We start from the raw sequence: 20,238 nt of genomic DNA, 5'->3' as shown, positions 1-20,238 counted from the left end.
ATTAACCTGCCTTTGTTTCCGGAGTTTTGGGATTAAAAGTGTTCACTACCACACCCAGCCCTATCTTTTGGTTTTTGAAATAGCTATATTTGTCTGTTCTGTGTTGTTATAGAAAATACCTGAAATGGAATAACTTATAAAAAGACTTCCTCAGTCAACAGTGCTACAGGCTCAGGAGCTAAACTGGAACTTAGCCTGTGAGGGTCTCATGGTGGATGGCATCTCAAGGCCAAAAGACATCCAGATGCACTTGCGTTCCCCTCCTACCTCCTACTCTCATCTTCATTTCAACTTGCATTCCTTCCTTTCTTCTTTTGCCTGTTAATATATACCTTCCCTTCCCTCAAAATATGTCTCAAAATCAAGTTCCACATGGAAATCTACATTAGTTAAAAACTTCCCTTTAACTGTCCATGGTAAGACAGGAAGTAAAAGAGCCAGTGAGGTGGCTCAGCAGGTAAAGATGCTTGCTGTACAAGTCTGGCAACCTGAGTTGGATCTCTGGAACCCATAGAAAGGTGGAAGGAGAGAACCAACTCCAGAAAGTTGTCCTCTGACTTCCACATGTGTGCTGTGGCTCACATGTCACATATATAGCATGTGTGTGGATATATATATTATATATATATAATGTGTGCACACATATATTGTGTGTATGCACACACATACATGTAATAATAATAATAATAGATGATTTTTAAAGGTTGAACTGAGAAGGAATGCTAGACTACCTTAGAACCACCTGCTCTGTAGAGAACTTACCCTTTCTGCTCTGTAAAACCAGTAACTGTCTATTCATGGATGGGTCATCCATTAACTAGTTGCCTCCCACTAGAACATGACCCTTAAAAATTCCATCACATTGGGAACCAAGCTTCCAGCAAATGGCCCTCTATATGGGACAGCGTGGAATGAATGAAACATACCCACACCATGGCAATAGCTATTCCAACAGGTATGAGAAAATACCTCACAGTTCCAATGTGCATTTCACTGATAATCAGTTGAACACCTTTCATATGTCTACTGGCCATTTGTCTTCTTTAAGAAATAGTCAATCCCCTACCCGGTTTTTTTAAGTCAAGTTGTCCATTGCTGTTGAGTTGAATGGGATCCACAAAACTCTTTAACACTCAAATTTTAATTTTTCTTATAACATAATATTGGAGTGACTACACAAGATAATTTTCCCCAAGTTTTACTTATTTTGTTAAACACCTCAAATCATTCCGTCCTGAAATAAATATGGCACTGTTTGGGGTTTTTATTTATCACATCCACAGAACTCTCTAAAACAAGCAGGGTTAGTGATTCCATTTTCAACAAACGTGTTCTAGTCCTACCTCTCACAGTCTACCTTCATCCCAACTTGCCTTTCCTTTTTTGTCTATTAATACACAAATTTTAAATTACCCTCTTTCAAAATTCAACTCTACATGGAAACCTACCTTAATTAATTCCCTTTCAACTACTGCTTAGCCTTCTAGTCTCTTTGAGCTGAGGTATAGTACTGATGGTCAGGGTAAGTATTCTAATAATCACTGTAAATTATTATCCCTGATTTACAAATGAGGAAACTGAGGCTACAGTGCCATGATCTGGGTCACACAGCTAGGTACTGGCTAATTCTGGGTCCCTACCATGCCTTGTGTGACTACGGAGCTTATGGTCTTTCCCAGCAAACACTGTGGTACTGCACAGGCTCAATGGTGACTCCGTTGAGAGCACCACACCCTCCCCACACCATGCACACACCAGAGAAAATGTCTGTTCTCTTGAATTTCCTCAATATGCTTGTTGAATTGAGTTGAGCAGCTTAAAGCCAGAAAAACACATCTCCTATTTTTGTTAATATATTCCATCCTTGTGCTCAGCACATAAGGTAATCGTTAAATGTTAATGACTAAGAGAAATGGAATAAAATCAGTGTTGTGGTAGCCATTTTTAAGCTTTAAGAGTTTAAATGTGCAGCCCATATACTATACCACAGCTGGGAGCACCATATTGCCATTAAGCCAGAAGGTGGATTCACGGGATGGGAACATTGAAAACAGACACCACAAGAATGGTTAAGTCAGTTTTCCAAACCACTTTCTACAAGTAGCTCCTGCTCCCCACCACCCATAATAATTTCACAATGATTAGCCAGTGTGCTAGGTGAGAACTCCCAGGCAAACAGTGTAAAAGGAATTTAGAGTAACTACTCAAATATTAAGTCAAAAGTGATTGTTAGGTCAAATGGTAGGGCCACACGCAGGGTCATTCTCCTTCAGTTGGTCAAAAACATAAAAGCTCTAATGCTGATGTTTCTAGTGTGGGGTTTATTGTTGTTCTTATAATTAGATGGATAAAATGCAGCCCATACTCCAGTACATGTGGGTAGCTGAGTATCTATCAGATGGGGGTTCTGTTTTACATTACCAGTGTTTGCTCCTTTGCTTTCTTTGCTCACAACACAAAATTTCCTGTTTCTGTTGTTTGTTTTGTTTGCCAAGCCCTTACTATGTAGCTTTTTAACTTAATTAAATATATAGGCAATTACTGACACCATCTGTCTTTGCAGAAAAAAGAACAAAAAGTGGCACAAGAGCCTGGAATTCTGAAGGGGCTCCTTTAACAAAATCTTCTGGCTTTATTAGTGGTATTTGTTTTTAAGAGCCCTTCTGTTATTTTAAATTATTCATGTTTTCTAGTAATAACTAATTTGAGCTAACTTAAAATGTGATGGCATTGGTATAATGCTTTAAAAGTAAAATATCAGGTAGTCCATGACTTTTCAGTAAAACAACAATGTAAACATGTGGTTGAACATCTGTTACTAGTACAGTCTAACACAGCACTTAAAAACCTTTATAAAATTACATGAATCTTTTGCATAAATAGAAATGTTTTAACAATATGTATATTCCTTTCAACATATAGTTCACTTTCTTTAACATAAGATTTACTGTACTGACTGTTGGACCCAAATCCTAAATGAAAAGCCCCCCTGCCTGGGAAGCTGACCTGCCCATCATGCCACAAGCAGCTGACCTGGAGGACCTACTTAACAGAGGTCTGTTTTTTAACCTCTTTAAGTTTCTATACTAATTCCTAAGTATATAAATGATATTAAGCCAACCATTGAAATCTGTTCAGGCAGAGTAAGTAACCTTTCCAAAACCAGGTGCACATAGATCAATGAAATTCACCCCCTCCTTAAGGAAAGCACAGAAGGCAGGATTGCTGAAGAACTCTGAGCTCTCCTAAGGCTAGCAGCTACCACCAGGACAAACAACTGAGCCCTTTCCTGGCTGAGTGAAGCATGTGTTGAATCTCTCCCACTGTGTAGCACCACAGTGAAGTTCCCTACTATCTACAACAGGCATGCGCAGAACATGAAATCATTTCTAAAGCTCAAGAGACAGTTTCCAAAGGAGTAACAATGTGAAACTTCTAGTCACACTAAAGACCTAGAGTATACTAAAGAATACGCCACCCCAGAGCCTTGTGGGGGGAAAGTCAATGGATGAACACAAAAGAATAACGAAGGAAATGAAAATAGGAATTTCACAGTTGTTTTCTATGTAAAACACTTAGAGGGCACAACAGTTACAAACTCAGATTTGATAGTTAGCCATTATAATTAAGAGCTTTCTGGTGTATTCTCCTGAGATGAAACAACACATAAAGAAACAGTGCAGTGAATGGGTAGAAGAGGAGTAGAAAGAGATGGATAGAAGAGGAAGGAAGGAAAAATATCTTCCTCAAATTTACTCTATTTGTTAGAAATCCACCCAGGGACGAGTGGTTCCAGAGAGGTGGTCAGTGACAAGCAGCCTGTGGGGGTAGCTCAACAGCCAGGTTGACACAGGGCAGAGCCTGGGAAGGCAAGTAGAAAAGTAAGATTCAGAACACGTACTCAGTGTAACTCCAGGGTGACTTTTAGTCAGCAGTGAATCTGCTGGCATGTTTTCCAAGGCCCCAAAGCTTCACCCATGCACTTCTGGAAAGAGCCACAGGAGTTACTGATCTGAGGTAGGAGCCTTAGAAGGTATTTCTCTGTCTTCATGTACTTCTAGAAATACACATTCTCAGAGTGCTTCACAGGTAAATAATGAGAACAAGAGGCAGAAGGGTGTTAAGTGACTTCCCCAAAGTCACAGTAAGTTGGGGACTCTCCTGGCTTTAGAACTATCTAGTCACTAGTGGAGCTTCCTGACATGACTCCTCTGGTCAAACTCCGTCACCACCAGGATCAAGCATGGCAGAGAAAACCTGGGCTCTGGAGTTTAATCTAGCCCTGCCTCAGCTGGGAAGTGACAGAACATTCCGTGGAATCGTTGAGCCTCTGTTTTCAATTATATTAAACACCCGTTTGATATCTACTTCACAAGGCTGTGGTGAGGATGAGAAAATACCACAATGCTTTGCATTTAACAGCCCTTACTACACACTCGCTTCCCTGCCTCTGCTTTTCCCACGTTTCCTTTCTGCAGTCTGCCCTACATGACACCAAATAGGCAGTTTCCTAAATACCAATCCCATAAAAATGACAACCTAGTGTCCTGGTAGGAAGCTCACTGTTTCCAACACAAGGCGCTGTAAGTAGCAAAGGCAAAGTAGAATCCAAGTTTACCTCCAGATAACCATCCTCCAAAGGCCGTGCTATGATAAATATGTCACCCGGGAGCCATGCCTCCACCACCATGAAATTAGTCAGGATTTATTAAATTTTTGGACTAACTTAATGGGGATGACAAGAGTCCCTGTGGAGGACATAGAGCTTTGGGGTGGGAGATGCAGTCTGTGGAGAATGAGCAGAGAGAGAAGGTGGAAAGTGTGTCTTGGACACAGCTTTCCTGTGCCATGTGCTCACCAGTGGTCTGACCGGCCCTGCTTTCCTGATGGCACCCAGCCCAACTCAGTCCAGATGCTGACACAAAATGAAAGCCTGTGTGTAGAAGAGCAGGAGGAAATAGCCCGGCTTTTAGAACAATGACACTTGGTCCTTAGAGTGCAGTGAGTCTATCTGACACTATGCACACGGTATTATGCTTGTGTTATCTCCTCCATTCCATGGCTGCTTATTAAGCCCTAGGTATTAACCTCTGTGGGCCACTAGTTAGCTTTAGCATATGTGACAGACATTTGTTGGCCATAGTAAAACTTTAAAAAGTTCCACCTTGAAGAGTACCTAAAGTAAACCCGGAAGGCAGTTTTCGAAGAGGTTTATCACAAGTCGCTTCATTCAGTCATCAGTTATACTCAACCACATTCAAATAAGGGACACACAGATTGTGCAACTGTCTGTACTCCAATGGGCTTTCTGGAGACTGGGTTGTGTGGATGCATGTAGAACAGCTTTATTGATACACTTTATGGCAGAAAGGACACTTTTTCAAAGAGGATATTTAGTAGTTTTACATGTGTTCAGACTTGCACAACCATCACCATTATCAAATTTTACATTTATTTTACTCTCCCCTGCCCACCGAAAAATGAGTGCAGGCCCATTAGCAGTCATTTCCCATCCCTTTTCCCTTAGCCACTGTGAACTGCTTTCTGTCTTTGTGGATTTCAGTGTCTTAGGCATCCCATGTAAGTGAGTTCTCATGTAAGTGACTCTTCACTCAGTGTTTTCAAGGTCTCATTCTCTTCTCTAGGAATTTCTCAATCATAAACTACTCTTGTACTTAACATCAAGAACTCTGAACTGCAGTCTGAACTCTGCTCGCAACCATGTCTCTTCCTTTCAAAGCCTTGCCCCTAGGATCCAAAGCAGCTGGACCAACCCCAGCACTATCACTTTCACAATGTGTGTTTCTAGCCTATGTAGTCTGCAACGAAAATTATTGCTTATGAGAGATTATGGTTTACTAGAGCTACTGAGTAGCCTAAGGAGCAAAGGGAAACTGCTGGAATACATCTGCACCGTGGGGATTGAAGCCTCTGCTCTGTGTGCTCATCCTCACCCAGAGAAGACTCTGCTTTGCACAAAAGTCCTCATGCCTATAGGGACTGCACACAGGAAGCCTCCCTGCTGGCAGCTACACAAGAGTTCTTCTCCTTTGAAAACTCCCACAAAAAGTCTTTTAGAGGTCATTTATAGCACCCCATAAGGGGCACTTCTCAAAATCCAATCATCACTAGTCCCGATGTTTATATCATGAAAGTCAAAAACTCCACCTATAACATGGGGTTCATTAGTCTCATAAAAATGGATTACAAAAATTAGATTTTCATGTTTATTAGTCTTTGGCACTCATTGTCCAAATATGAATGTGGCCTTCCAGAAAAACATAGAAAGGCAAGAAAGCACTTAAACAGAAAAAAGGGAAAATGAGTGTGTAATTCTGTACATAAGATTATAAATAATACCAATTGGGCCATCAGTTTTTAATAGCACAAGAAAGATTATAAATTGTGATGGCAGAAGAAGCTTGGAATAGAAAACAGAAAATGCAAGAATGTTTTTTTAAGAGTGAAAAAAGGTAGCTGCTGCTGGTGGTGGTGGTGGTTTAAATTTCAAATTTTTCACTTTAGATAACCAAATCAATTTCTAGTGTGATTTTGGCATATCCTGAAGGTACTTCTACAGTAACAGAGAAGCTTCTGGCCCCATAAAGAAAGCTGGTTTATCAATGCTGGTAACTTGGTGTCATAGATGTGCTAAACCAAGGGTTAAGAACCTGCGCTTTGCTCTCAGTCAGTCCACCTCCAGATATCTCATAAAGCGAGGAGATGGGATGATGAGGATCACTCTGTGCCCCTGGCACCCAGAGTGTTTCCAGTTTTAGAGATGTTTCACCTGTCCTCCTCATGTCAAGTGTGCCCAAACGCACTGTAATGGAATCTGATTTAAGCATTACTGCTTAAGAGTTGTATCTGATTGACATATTCTACTTTGTGGGTACTTTTTAAATAATTTTCATACTTGAAAGTCATTACTTTTTTAAAACTCTAAACATTTTTTAATCTAAAAATGAAAGTGACTATCATGGAGGCTCAAGGCATGATGGGTTACTTGGCCCTCACTGCTAAGAGACAGGACCCAGATGCTTTTTTGCCTCTGACCCCACAGACACTAAAAATCAAAATAAGGCCCTGAACAGGGGCAGCGATATCCAAGGATGCCCTAACTGTTTAAAGATAGCCTTAAGGAGCTGTAATTTCCCATGCACTGGGGGTAAATAATATTAACAGAAACACGGGGAAGGACTCCAGGACTATCTCTAGAAGTTGCAGTTGTTGAACTGTTAGTCCGGGAAGGTAATTGTTCCCATCTCTTATAGAGACATCTAGAAGACATTGAGCTACCCCAGCAATTGCCACTAGGTGGCAACAGGCCAAGAGGCAGCTGTTCACTCTGCCTGTCTACTGATTTTTTTTTTTAATGTAATGCAAACAACTCTTATCACAATCCTATTACTATTTTACTAATTGAAAATTCTTTCAGTGTGGTGTACCCACTTATTTAAAAATTAAGTGTCAGGTGTGTCTACCACATAGTGTGCTCAATACTGTCTGACATTTTAATGATCAAAGATGGGGAAGAGATGTCATTTACTATGCCAAGGAGATCATGTCTTCATGGTTACAGGGATGCTGGGGCCTGTTCTTCTCCCTGTTTCTGAGACATGGGCAAGCATATCAAATTCAGAGTCCAACGACTGAGTCCTCCCACTGCCCTGACCCCTGTAGTACTCGCCTCACACACACACTATCTCATGCAGTCACCTCACAATAGACAACAAGGACCCATGCCATTAGGCCCATTGTATTTGGTTTGGTTTGGCAGTACTAGAGATTGAACCCAGGGCCTCATGTTTGCTAGGCAAGTACTCCACAGCCTTTGGCCTATGTTAACAGACAAGGAAGGAGGCCTAAAGATTGGGAAGGAACAGACAGCAGAGGCAAGGCTGGCATCCCCAGCAAGTCCTTGTAACTTGTCCAAAAGTCTCCACCCAGGAGGCACTTGCCTCCCTCAACCCACTGTCCTCTTTAGCCCTCTTTTCCCTCCACTGCTGGCACTTCTGTCCCCCAATCCATCTGTTTTATCCTTCTCAAGCTTAGTGCATCTTGGCATAACCATGGTGAGAAGCAGGATGACCTGTCTCTACAACAGTCTCTTAGATAAGGCCTCAGGTCCTATGGGCCTCACCTGTCTCCCCAGCCAGGGAAAGCCTAGTACCCCAAGCTTAAAAATGATATCAGAGACGAGCTGCCTCCTTACCACAGCCTGAGCCATCTTTAAGTCTCAAGTGAAGCACAATACATGTTCCTCACATACAGTGAAAAAGAAAAGGTGATCTCATCCTCTTGGAATATTGTCCAACAGACGCACCTCAAACTGAATACACCTAAGCCTGAGGCCTGGATTTTACCGTCTAAGTAGTCTCCAATCTGTTCTTCTAGGACATAATCCTTCCATTTTCTGGGGGAAAGGCTTAGGGACCTCTTTGATTCTTCTCTGTGTCTCATGTCCCACACCAAACCCATCAGTATGTCCATTAAGACCTACTATTGAAATGTGTCTAAGAAAACCACTCCTACCCTTAATGGTTCTGATTCTGGTCTTGCCACTATCATCTATCACCCAAACTATGGCAGTGTCATCCTAACTGGACTCCCTGTCTCCATCCTTGCCATTCATGGTCTCTTCTCTTACTGCACATCAACTCTTTAAAAATAGACACCAGAGCATGCCATCCCTCTGCTCAACACCCTCCAACAAACTTCCAGCCTCTGAAATTGTATGCAAGAGGTAAGTCCTTTGTCACTTAGTTGTTTGTGAGAAATAAGTCCTTTGCTTGTCACTTAGTTGTTTGTGGGAAATAAGTCCTTTATATGTCACTTAGTTATATGTGGGAAATAAGTCCTTTGTCTGTCACTTAGTTGTATGTGGGAAATAAGCCCTTCATTTGTCACTTAATTGTACCTGGGAAATAAGCCCTTTGTCACTTAGTTGTATGTGGGAAATAAGTCCTTTGTTTGTCACTTAGTTGTATGTGGGAAATAAGTCCTTTGTTTGTCACTTAGTTATATGTGGGAAATAAGTCCTTTTGTTTGTCACTTAATTGTATGTGGGAAATAAGTCCTTTGTATGTCACTTAATAGTATGTGGCAAATAAGTCCTTTGCTTACATCTTAGTCAAGCCAGAAGAGCATAAGGAACTCTGGCCTAGCCACAGCTGGATTATGTGACTCCCAGAAGAGCTGCCCATTGGTCTGACAGATGGCTTGGCCTTTCTCTGGGAAGAATAAAATGGTCCAATAATAGATTGCCCATCAGATTTGGAGCTGTGAATATGAACAAAAATACGGGTAGGAAGGTCATTCCTATATCCTGCAGTCAAACAGGCTGCTGAGGAGAGTGGACTCCAAGGGACTGGTGCCAACCTTATAGTGGGTGAATTTTCAGTGTTACATCTTTTAAAGATTGACCAATTTGGAGAATAATAAAACACTTAATTTTTTATCACCAGATGGCAAATCTTCATAATCCCAGATTGGCCTCATTGACATATCTGGGGGCAATGGACGGAAGGACTACCCAGACCATAATCTCTAGGGACTAGTCAAGGGAAGTAGGACCCAGAGAGGTGACTTAATTGTGGACTACAAACATGTATCTCAGACACTGACAGCGTAAGCTTGGACCACTAGCCTGTTAACTGCCCTAGGCTTCAGTTTCTCTACAGAAAAGAAGAGCAGATGAAAAAAAAATGAGTTTATAAAATCTCTGTGGATTCTTAAATCTCAGAAATTCTGGTTCTTCAATGACTACTATACAGTTATAAACTCGTCTCTCAGTCTCATTCTTTACACTGATGTTCATAAAAGAAGGCTAATAGGAAAAAAGACAAAACTCTTTGCCAAAGAGCTTTACTTGCACTTGAAGACAATTACAGAATGTAGGGCCAAAGCACAGCTGCCCATATCTGCATGCCCCATCACCCATCCATCCTGCCTGTCACCAGGAAAAGGTGGAAGCATCAAGGGTGAGCAGGCGGCCTCCTCCTGTCCAGAATACCTGAGTCAAAAGGGGGTTTACATTAGGTCTCTCTCCCAGCCCTTTTCACACAGGAGCATGGTATTGCCTTGTCATCCCAAGGAACTTGAGAACAGAACAGTTCTGGCCTATGCTGGTTCTCTGGATTCAGGCAAGTACAGTCAGGGAGGTAGAAAGCAGGGGCCTCCTCCCCACACTCTGGGTCCACCTCTTTGGTAAAGTTGCAGTAGACTAGAGGCTGTTAAGCCACATGCATAACTTTTATTTTCTAGTAAGCCCATTTTCACAAGTTAACAGAGATTAAAATAATCTTAACATTTTTAAAAGCATATGCTGCCACCACCACCACACTGGGTGGCTTTTTTTTTTTTTAAAAGAGTCTTTAGTGCCTTAGCCTTACCTTCAAATCTAATAAATTAATCCATCAAACAAGTCATTACAAGCCATCATAGCAAGTCATGTCAAAGTCACCACATACATATTGTCCTTATCCCTTCTTGGAGTGCTTTTGTGCAGGTCACTGCCATGGCTTGCTTGTGACAAGAACATCCACTGCAGAGAGCTGTAAGTTTATAAAGTTAACTTTGAAATTTAAATTTAAAAATAGGATTAAGTAAGAGGATAGGATTAAGTAAGAGGCAGTGAGAACACAGGAGAGGTACCAAGGAGGTGCAGAGAAATACTTACTTGATTTGAATCTGGACTCAGCCCTAAATGGCCCCCAGGTGCCTGCTCCTGAACGGCTCCAGAGGCAATCACAGTATGGGACTGGAATAGTGGTTGTCCCCTGCTTTGCCAACCATACCCCACACACTGGGGGCTGCAGGAAGACAAAGACTTAGCAGCTTCCCCTAAAGGGCTAACAATCTAGAGGGGGATATTGGAACCCCTGTACACAAACAAGTATGCCTTGGGCAATGTTTTCAGCAGGGAAAACCAGATGGAGAAGGGAACAATTATCTGAGCAAATCAGGCAAGCCTGCTGTTGAGGAAAAGGCTAAAGGAAATGTGTTCTATCTCCTTTGTGAACCAAGGAGTTAGGGCAGCCTGGGGAAGCAAGAAGCAAAAATACCAACCTCTAGAAAATTCAGAGCTCTGGCCCATGCTCTGCCATTTCAGACAAACTGTGAGACAGCTTTTTCTCTCAGTATCCTCAGTGAAATGGAGCAAGAATAGTAGCAGCATTGCCCCAAACCTGCTATTATGGGGCAAACCAGTTAGGAAATGGTGCCATCTGATAGCCACAGGTCACCTAAGAATCTTTGTTTTAAAAGACAGCATTTGCCACCATTAGTCCAGGCTGGCTTTGAATTTGTGATCCTTGTTGATTCAGCCACCTGAGTGCTGGGATTATGAGCTGGCACCACTGTGGTTAGTAAGGAGTCTGTCCTCTTAAAGGGAATGCTTAGTAATTGTAAGTAGCATTTATATTCAGCTTCATAGGGCAATTTTATGTATATTTGGGGTTTTTGTTTGATTTTTCAAAACCTCATGTGATAGGTATTACTGTTTTCTCCTTAACACTTGAGGATACTGAGATGGAGAGCACATCAAAACTAGTCTAAATTTATGCTGCTTGTGAGGACCACATACAGGTGCTCTTACTCCTTGCTTCTGTCTTTCCCTAGACTATGCTGCCTTCTTATCAAAAGCCTTATCACCAAAACATTAGTATCATTAATGTAAATATCAGTAGTATTTTGTATATACATATTTTGATGAAGAGCACCAAAGCCTGAAAAGAGAAACTCTGGAGAAAGATGTGTAAGGAGAACAAGTCCACTTTTTCCTCAGAGGGAACAGGAGCTGTCCCTATCTGATTTACATGTACTGCCATACAGCAGGAAATATTTAAGTTGACAAATAGGGTATTTACAACTGCAGCAGATACTTGGCAGTTAGTTTTTTAACAATTGTTGCAAATGTGATTTATTTGCTGTTATGAAAGAGGATTACTGTGTGAATATGATCCTGAAATTAGCTTCAGTTTAGCAAGGGGCCTTGACAGCTTGACCCCTTAATATTCTTATAATGATGCCATTTACATTCAATGCTTACTCAAGTCACTCACTGCTAGATTTGTGTGAGAGGAGTCCACTCTAGGGCAGATGTATTGTGTGTTTTAACATACAGAGTTGGTGAGTGGGGCACTTGTATGCCTTCTAAGAGGAAAAAAATATTTAATCAAATCTTCCTGAAAATGTGTTGGTTTCCAACTTCCTACAGTGAAAATGCATTACTGCTAATTACAGCATGCTGCAGAAATACAATACTTTATGTTTTCTCCACAAGACACATCCATGGCATGGGCTGTATTAAGCAAGAACAAGTTTTGATCCTCTGCAACCTTGACTTTTAATTTGACTGGAGGATTGGTACAACACCAACGGCCTCTCTTCTGGAGGTGCATGGGAGGAGGGTGGGCTTGGAACCAGACAGATATGATTAGAATCTGAGTGCTACCTCTTCCTTACTGTGTGGGCCTAGGGACCTCCTGGACCTGTTTCTTCATCTGTAGCATGGGTTGTAGTTTTAAAAGTAACTAGAAAGATGAGAGAAGTCTGTGCAGTACTGAGCATACCATATATACTTAGTCCATGCAAACGATGGTTTTATTACTAGTTGAAAATTCAAATGTCACCTTCAAAGACAGCTTTGATTCCACCAAACAAACACAGGCTGCCCTTTCTGCCTCCATAATCTTTGTTGTAGTTTATGTTATACTGTGCTGTGATTCACTGAGCATATGTGGTTCTGTTATCTTGATGGCATGGCCTAGGCCTCTATATCTTTGACTCTCTAGTGACTTGCATGCTCTGCCTTGAGCATTCAACTAAGTTGGATTCTGGGGATCTCCTGGAAGTCTGAAATGACAAATAAACTTAAAGGAGAAGGAGGAGGTGGCACATGACCAACTTTTGTCACAGCCAGGTGAACACATAGTAAATGTTCAGTATTTACTTTAGTTACCACCCTTTTTAGCTTTTATCCAATCTCAGTTGAGAACGTTGTACTGTCCACCTCTGAAATAACAAACCACCAGCAAAAAACATCACCAAGATCTCTGCTAGATTGTCTCGGCCAGGTATTGTCATTTTTTTTTTAAAACTTCCTATATAATCACAAATGTTCTAATGAGAAACAAGCCCCGCCCCTCAGTTATGTGATACACAAACAGAAGCAAAGACATCTCTACTCCAAGAATCTCCTTGGCCTCTTGCTTGATCTAGTTAGGATTGGTGTAGCTCTCTTTTTTCTCTGGTCTTTATCATACCCTCACTTCTCTGGCTCATGTTTTAACTAGGTATGGACAACAGGCCTCAACGTCTCATACAGTGACCAGCTATCCATGACTCAGCTCACTTTGTACTTGACAAATGGCCATCTGAATTGTGGTATGAGCACCCTGGAAGTGCCCCACTTTGATCAAGATACGGAAAGGATGAAAAAGCGCCATAGCATCCAAGCAGAGATGGTAAGCAGCAGATTCTTTCTGGTTGGTCTGGCATTCAGAAGTACTCAATTGCTAAGTGAGCAAAAAGAGAATAAAGAACCAAAGAGGTCACTGAACCATTTCAGTACAAGGTCCATAAATGTGTCAGTCTTTGCCGTAAAAAGGGGAGGCCACCCAGGAAGAGAGAGGAAGCAGGGTGTGGAATCCCAGAGGCAATAGGCTTTCTGTTTGGGTATCTCCCAGCTTTCTCCATTTCTCTCCACAGTAAATCAGTGAACAGCTATTTTTTGACAACCTTCATCCCTATTTTTCTGGCCCTCATTTCCATTTTGAGCTTACACTCCTAGATCCAAACTATTTAAAACTGTATGGTCTCCCCCTGCATCCTCTTGGGGGATCAGACCAGAGGCCAGCAAGACTTACCTTAGCCCTACTCCCTGCCACAACCAGGCTGCAATACTTCTAACTGCTAAAATGCCTCAGATCTTACCAGTACCCTGCTTCTATGAAGATGCCACCTTAGAATCTGCCCCATCTCCAACTAGTATGGGAGCAATTCCCCTAAGGTTTCCTGTCTCCCTTCTTTCTCCTTAGTCTAAAAACTACAGTGAAGACCGATGAATAGTAAAAGGCAATTTTAAGCATGCCTACCCAGGTTTATTTTTTAAATAGAATTATTTTTAAGTTAGGCATGGTGGCATACACCTTTAATCCCAGCACTTGAAGGCAGAAGCAGGTGGATATCTGAGTTTGAAGCCAGCCTGGTTCACAGAGTGAGTTCCAAGACTGTTGGGACTACACAGAGAAACCCCTATCTTGAAAAACAAAAAACAAAACATAGGATATATTTAGTTTACCATTTCCCCTCCCCCAACTCCTCCCCACCCAACTTCATGTCCTTTCTTTTTTTCTCTCTTCAGAAAACAGGCAAACAAAACAAAAAAGGAAGATACACACACACACACACACACACAAAAAAAAAAAAAAAAAAAACCATGAAAACAAAATCAGAAACCTCAATAGACCAACAAAAGACCAATAAGACAAAAAAAAAAAAAAAATGCCCAAACTAAGCCATATGAAGACACAAATAAAAAGAAGTACCATTGAGTTTGTTTTTGTTTTGGCCACCTACTGCTGGGCATGGGGCCGTCCCTTAAGTGTGGCTAATGTATTCAATGAGAATCCATGGGAGAAAACTAATTTTTTACCTTGCAAGTGGATATCAACTAGAAGATAGCTTCTTGGTTAGGAGTGGGAACCCGTGTTCACTTCCCCATCTCAGCACTGGGGACCTGTCTGGACTGAACCTGTGCATGCTAGCAGTCTCTCTAAATTCCTATGTGCATTAGTTCTCTTGTGTCTATAAGATACTGTTTCCTTGGAGTCATCCATTCCCTATGGCTCTTAAAGACCTTCCTACCTTCTCTTCTACATAGTTCCCTGAACCTGTAGGGAAGGGGTGTAATCCCATTTAGGATTGAGTGTTCCAAAGTCTCTTACTCTGCACATTGTCGTTGTAGGTCTCTGTTAGTTCCCATCTACTGCAAAAAGAAGCTTCTCCCATAATGGCCAAATGAGACACTTATCTGTGGATATAGCCGAATGTCATAAGGAGTCATTTTATTGATGTTTTCCTTTATCAGAACAATAGCATTTGTTTTTCCATAGGTCCATAGCTTATGCAGTCTCAGGTTCTTGGCCAACTGAGCACTGTCAGGTATGGGTTCCATCTCATGGAGTAGGCCTTAAAAATAATCCGAGTGGTTGGCCACTCCCACAAAGTTTGTGCCACCATTGCACCAGCACCTCATGCAGGCAGTGTTTGTAGTTGGGTTAGTGGTAGCATGCAGAGTACCTTCTACTACCATGAACGTTAGTGAGTGGGGCACCAGCTTGACTTCTCTGTGTTCAGTATCAGGTTGTAGAAAGTAACTAATAGCCTTGGCAATAGCCTGACATGTTTGGGGGTTTCCATGGGCCTCTTTGGCCAATGACTCAACTAGATGTAACCCATTCCTGGCACTGGAGGTTTCACTTCCTATTCGGGTTTTTTAAAGATCAGGTTACTGTGATCTTCCCAGCTTAGTTATTGAGGCCTCCCCTGATCTGTCTCTCTTGTACCATAGTCCCCTTTGTCATTACTAGGATGACAGGCCTAAGACCTGATGCTAGTAAAGTTTACCAACTATAGCATCCAGGGTATAAAGAGATTAGGTCTCTATGAGGAGAGTGGGTGCTTGTGGAACTAGCTAAACAGGTCACCAGGGAAAAGAATAAAGGTCAACGGAGCAAAATGGTCCTTGGTATATGAGTGTAATTGAGGCTCTGCAGCCACAATTGTCCTGAGTGCTGCTGAAGCTTTTCTTCTGCCCTTTCAAACAGTAGCTTCTTGTCCTTCTTGAAAATGAAGCCCCACCTGACATCCAAATATATTCAGTAGACAAAGAATTCCAACTGGGACTGGTGGCACACACCTTTAATTCTAGCACTAGGGAGGCAGAGGCAAGAGAATCTCTGAATTCAAAGCCAGTTCTACAGACCATCAGTATTTACTTGGACTTCTCAGAGCCTTTTTGGAGCAACATCCTCTACCTTTCTGCCGAACATCTTCAGAACTAGACGTCTCTAGGTTTAAAGGAGCCTGTTTGACTCTGCCCTAGATCCCCACCATTCTAGAGAGGTTCTTGATGCCTTGAGTGCTCATGTGGCTTCTTCCTTTACCCCTTCAATCCAGTTCTCCTGTGAGGTGCCAGCTAGGGCCTTGCTCCCAGGAATCACCTCAATCTTTGCTTATTGAAAAGCAGAACTGAACTGGGTGTGAGGAAATTGCCTCTACTTGAGGTCTCTATTTTCACTGGAAGGATCTGTGGAAGCCTTGGCTTAGTGCTGGATGAAAAGATGCAGTAAAACCCCATGCCAGGAGGAAGCTAGACGCTGAGTTGGTATCAGCACAATCTTCCAAATACAATCCGCTCCATAGGAGTGCAGCTTTGGGGAGCCATAAGCAGTAGTTGTACCTCAAATCAGCAGCATTCTCCCATTTCTTCCCTCTTGCCTCTAAGTGTCATTCCTAGCTACAGGCCAAGATTGGGAATTCCGTGAAAACTATTGTTTACTTTTAAGAACTGCCTACACAAAACAGGAAACCCTCGAGAAATCAAGTATTTCTAGAGTCGTGGCAGAAAAGCTATTCAGGGATTCTGGTATGAGAATAAGCTTAAAATGCTATAGGTTTCAGAGTGTAATAGATTTTTCCAGTCTGAATCACTCTCTGTGTGTGTGTGTGTGTGTGTGTGTGTGTGTGTGTGTGTGTGTGTGTGTGTGTGTAGGCCCCAGGAATATTTATATATACAATAGGTTCTTTAAAAAGAAGCATGTACACATGTACACGGAACAATTTTCAGCCAACCTGAAACTTCTCAAGCAAGTATAAACACACTGTGATAGGTTCACAGTCAGCCCCCTTTGTAGATGGAAGCAAATAACAAGGTGGTTACTACGAAGGGATGGCATCTATGATAATCAACCCACTCTGATAATGACAGAACATTCAGAACTAAGAGCTGGAATATAAAATGCTCCTAGTTTGCTTCTATCCCTTTAATGCGCTGTGCTGAGACAAGAAAAACAAACTGCAAACGAGCAAAGACCCAGTTCTAGACTCTCAGGTGAGCTCAGCCATGTCCACTGTGAGCAACGGGTGTCAGGACTGTTTGGAACCCCTTGGGTCAGGTCATCATGTCTGATCTAGACTCCTTTACAGCCAGCAAACCAACCAACCAAATACATTTGAAGGCATTAACAAAGTCTGGGAAATTCCAGATATGCATATTTTAGAAATAAAAAGGACTGGGGTGCTGGATTAGTAAGCCCAGTGCTTGCTCAGTTGCTGCATAAGCATGAAGACCTGAGTTCAGTCCCCAGCACCCATGTAAGAATCTGGGTGCAGTGATGCCTACATAAATCAGTAAGCTCCAGGTTCAGTGAGAAATAAACCCTGTCTCAAAAAAAAGAAAAAAAGTAAGACAATGGGTGATGAGGAAGATATTCAGTGTCATCTTCTACCTTTACACACATGTGTACACATGTATCCATGTACACATACACACATACACACAAAGAGGTCATTTTTTAAACTTTTAATTAACTTCAAAATTGGCATAAATAATCACCCTTTTCTGTCAACTTTAGAAGGTCTCTTCCCAGACTTTCTAAACCACAGTTGCTGAGTAGCCATAAACAAGTCATCTTTGTTACATCTTAAAACAACCCAAGTCATTTATACATGTTTGAAAAGATATGATCTGTAATGAATGATTAAGTAAAACCTTTTGTGTTAAATTATGATGTTAATAATGACTCTGTCTCCTGTAATTTATTATGAATTCTCAAATGCTTCGGGTTTGATTTTGATAGAATGCAACCACATCAGAGTTTATGTGATGACTTTATTTTTAGAACTCCTTCGTTGAAGGCACACATTTCCCCACTACTGCTGCTACTGTAATTATGTACAAAACCAATCACTCATTAGAGTTAGGATACATTATCTTCTAGACAGATGAGGCTAAATAAGCAACGCATTAATAATTCAGAGAGCAGTTCATTATGCATGTGGATGCCTGCTTCATAACTGGAATAAGAACCTCATCAGCCTCTGCCAACCCTTAAACAATAGTTCTGTGTTATTGCAGCCACATTCCAGTTTACGCTTGTTAAACTGCTACTTGGATTATTTTATCAAACATTCATTTATTTGTGGTCCCTTACTGCCGAGAACAGATTTTGGAAGCTCCTTTTTTAAGTTAATGATTTGAGCAATGGGTGTTATTAATTCTCAGAATATTATAAACATGATTAATTTCCAGGCAGAGATTTATTACATGAGGATTTCAGCTATGTCAACTGAAATGCATCACTGTCAAAACAAGTATCATGGTGAAAATAGAACGCGTCCCACACTTCAGACGCTGTGCTCACAACTAAATCAATTTAAATTGTGACTGAGGCAAAATTATATTCTCCAGTGAAAAAGAGTATTCCAGGCTTCTTTTATTTAGCTTGAAGTATTCTTGTTAGATCATGATTTAGAAAGGTAGTTTAATAAGACTAGACTAGCACTGATAATGTTTTGTGTGCTGTTTCTTCTTGTTTTCATGGAAAGACTATCTTTCTGAGATCCCCACACATTCCAGATGTGGCCAATGGGAATTTGGAGTGAAGATGTCGGTCTGAGAGGTCAGGGATCATGAATTCTGATCTTTGCTCTGGCCTCAGTTTCCTCAGTTGTAAACAAGGAAGGGCTAAATAATCCCCAAGGTCTCCTGAACAGCTTGATTTTATGGGTCCTAAAGAATGGGATTGTCTGTAGGAATCCTTACACATTGCAGAGGACAGAAGGATGAGCACAGCCATGAGCAAACAGGAAAGGCCTGTCTCTCCATACTGCAGTCTTTCTTGAAAAGGTTCTTAGGTTGGTTTTTATTGTTATTGCAGAAACTTCAGGAAGGGAGTAATATTTTTATGACAGGCCATATCTGAGACTATCAGTCATCACTTGGCTATATCATTAAACACTCACCAAGAATCAACTAGAAGTAAATTCAGAAGGTCTTTTATCCAACACATGAAGCATGGAGAAAACTGGAATAAGCGGCAAAGAGCCACTTATGAAAGGCAGTGCCTGGATCTGCCATAGAGCTTAGGGTGAGGGCAGCATCACAGTTCGCTAAGCCTTATCCACATGTTCTTTGCTAAGAACGTCACATAAACTTGTTCATAACCCAATATACTAGACAGGCACTATTAGGTTCATTTTTAGATGTAAAAATTTGGGTTAAGAGAAGGTGAGCACATGTTAAGGATTACTTAGCAAATAAACAGGGAAGCCAAGGTGTTATGTGCAGGCTGTCAAACTTGAAACTGGTGTTTACCCAGCCTTGCACTGACTTGGAGTCAGGGCTTGAGTTCCTGGGATCCTCAGCTCCTTCTTGAGGATGCTTCTGGGTATGCTTCTTGAGGATGCTTGAGGGTAGTCACTGAGTAGAAAGGAAGGGAAGGCCTCCATTAGGAAAGGGAGAATGTCTGTAAGACCTGTGGTCTCTTAGAAGATGGCAAATAATTAGAAGAGGGAGGGGAAGTGGTTAAAGAAGTTCATCAAGACTCTGGAAGAGTCTGCCCACTAAGCTAGGTTCTGAATTTCACCAAGAAGTAGCCTCAGGGTGGCCTGGTCTTACTGACATCCAGAAGTCATATTCTACTGGGCCATGAGCTCTTCTCTTGTGCTTTATGACCAAGTACCACAGCATGGAGGGTGATCTACCTACCAGGTACTTTCCTGCCTCTCTCACTGACTGTAGCATAATCTTGGTTGTGCTTATTTATATACTAAGGTAGTATAAGCCAAGTTTAGAAGACAAATATAACCTTGGATGGAATTACCATGTGAATTCACAGAAATTACCATACAATTACAAGCTCAGTAGCCACAGTGGAATTCCAAAGTATTGCAGTTCATACCCATGTGCAAAGGCTCAGGCTTCTGGGCCTTCACTATGAAGGTAGGTATGTGCCTGGCGTGGGAGAGTCTAGCCAGTTGAGTCAGAGCTTCTCTTAGCCGGCTCTTGTCACCACAATATTTGCAACATGGTGGCTATTGACAATAGTTATGTACTGCACATTTAAAAAGAAAAAGTAACCTAAGAAAGAACTTTTGAAAGTTTTTAACCACAAAGAAATGATAAATGTTTGAAGAAATAAAATGCTTATCTGATTTAAATATTGTGAT

At 41.5% G+C, this 20,238-nt stretch overlaps 1 protein-coding gene across 1 annotated transcript in view; it reads left to right on the top strand.

Annotated features, from left to right (window-relative positions):
* Positions 1-20,238, top strand: part of Iqch (IQ motif containing H) — a 184,022-nt gene that overhangs the window by 135,245 nt on the left and 28,539 nt on the right. Inside the window, exon 18 of the mRNA XM_027414782.2 lies at positions 13,299-13,469. Within this exon, the coding sequence (XP_027270583.1) occupies positions 13,299-13,469 (171 nt within the window). The remainder of the gene's footprint in view (positions 1-13,298; positions 13,470-20,238) is intronic.

Source organism: Cricetulus griseus, chromosome 4, assembly GCF_003668045.3.
Source record: "Cricetulus griseus strain 17A/GY chromosome 4, alternate assembly CriGri-PICRH-1.0, whole genome shotgun sequence".
Classification (NCBI taxonomy): Eukaryota; Metazoa; Chordata; class Mammalia; order Rodentia; family Cricetidae; genus Cricetulus; species Cricetulus griseus.
This window is presented reverse-complemented; position numbering and strand designations above follow the sequence as displayed.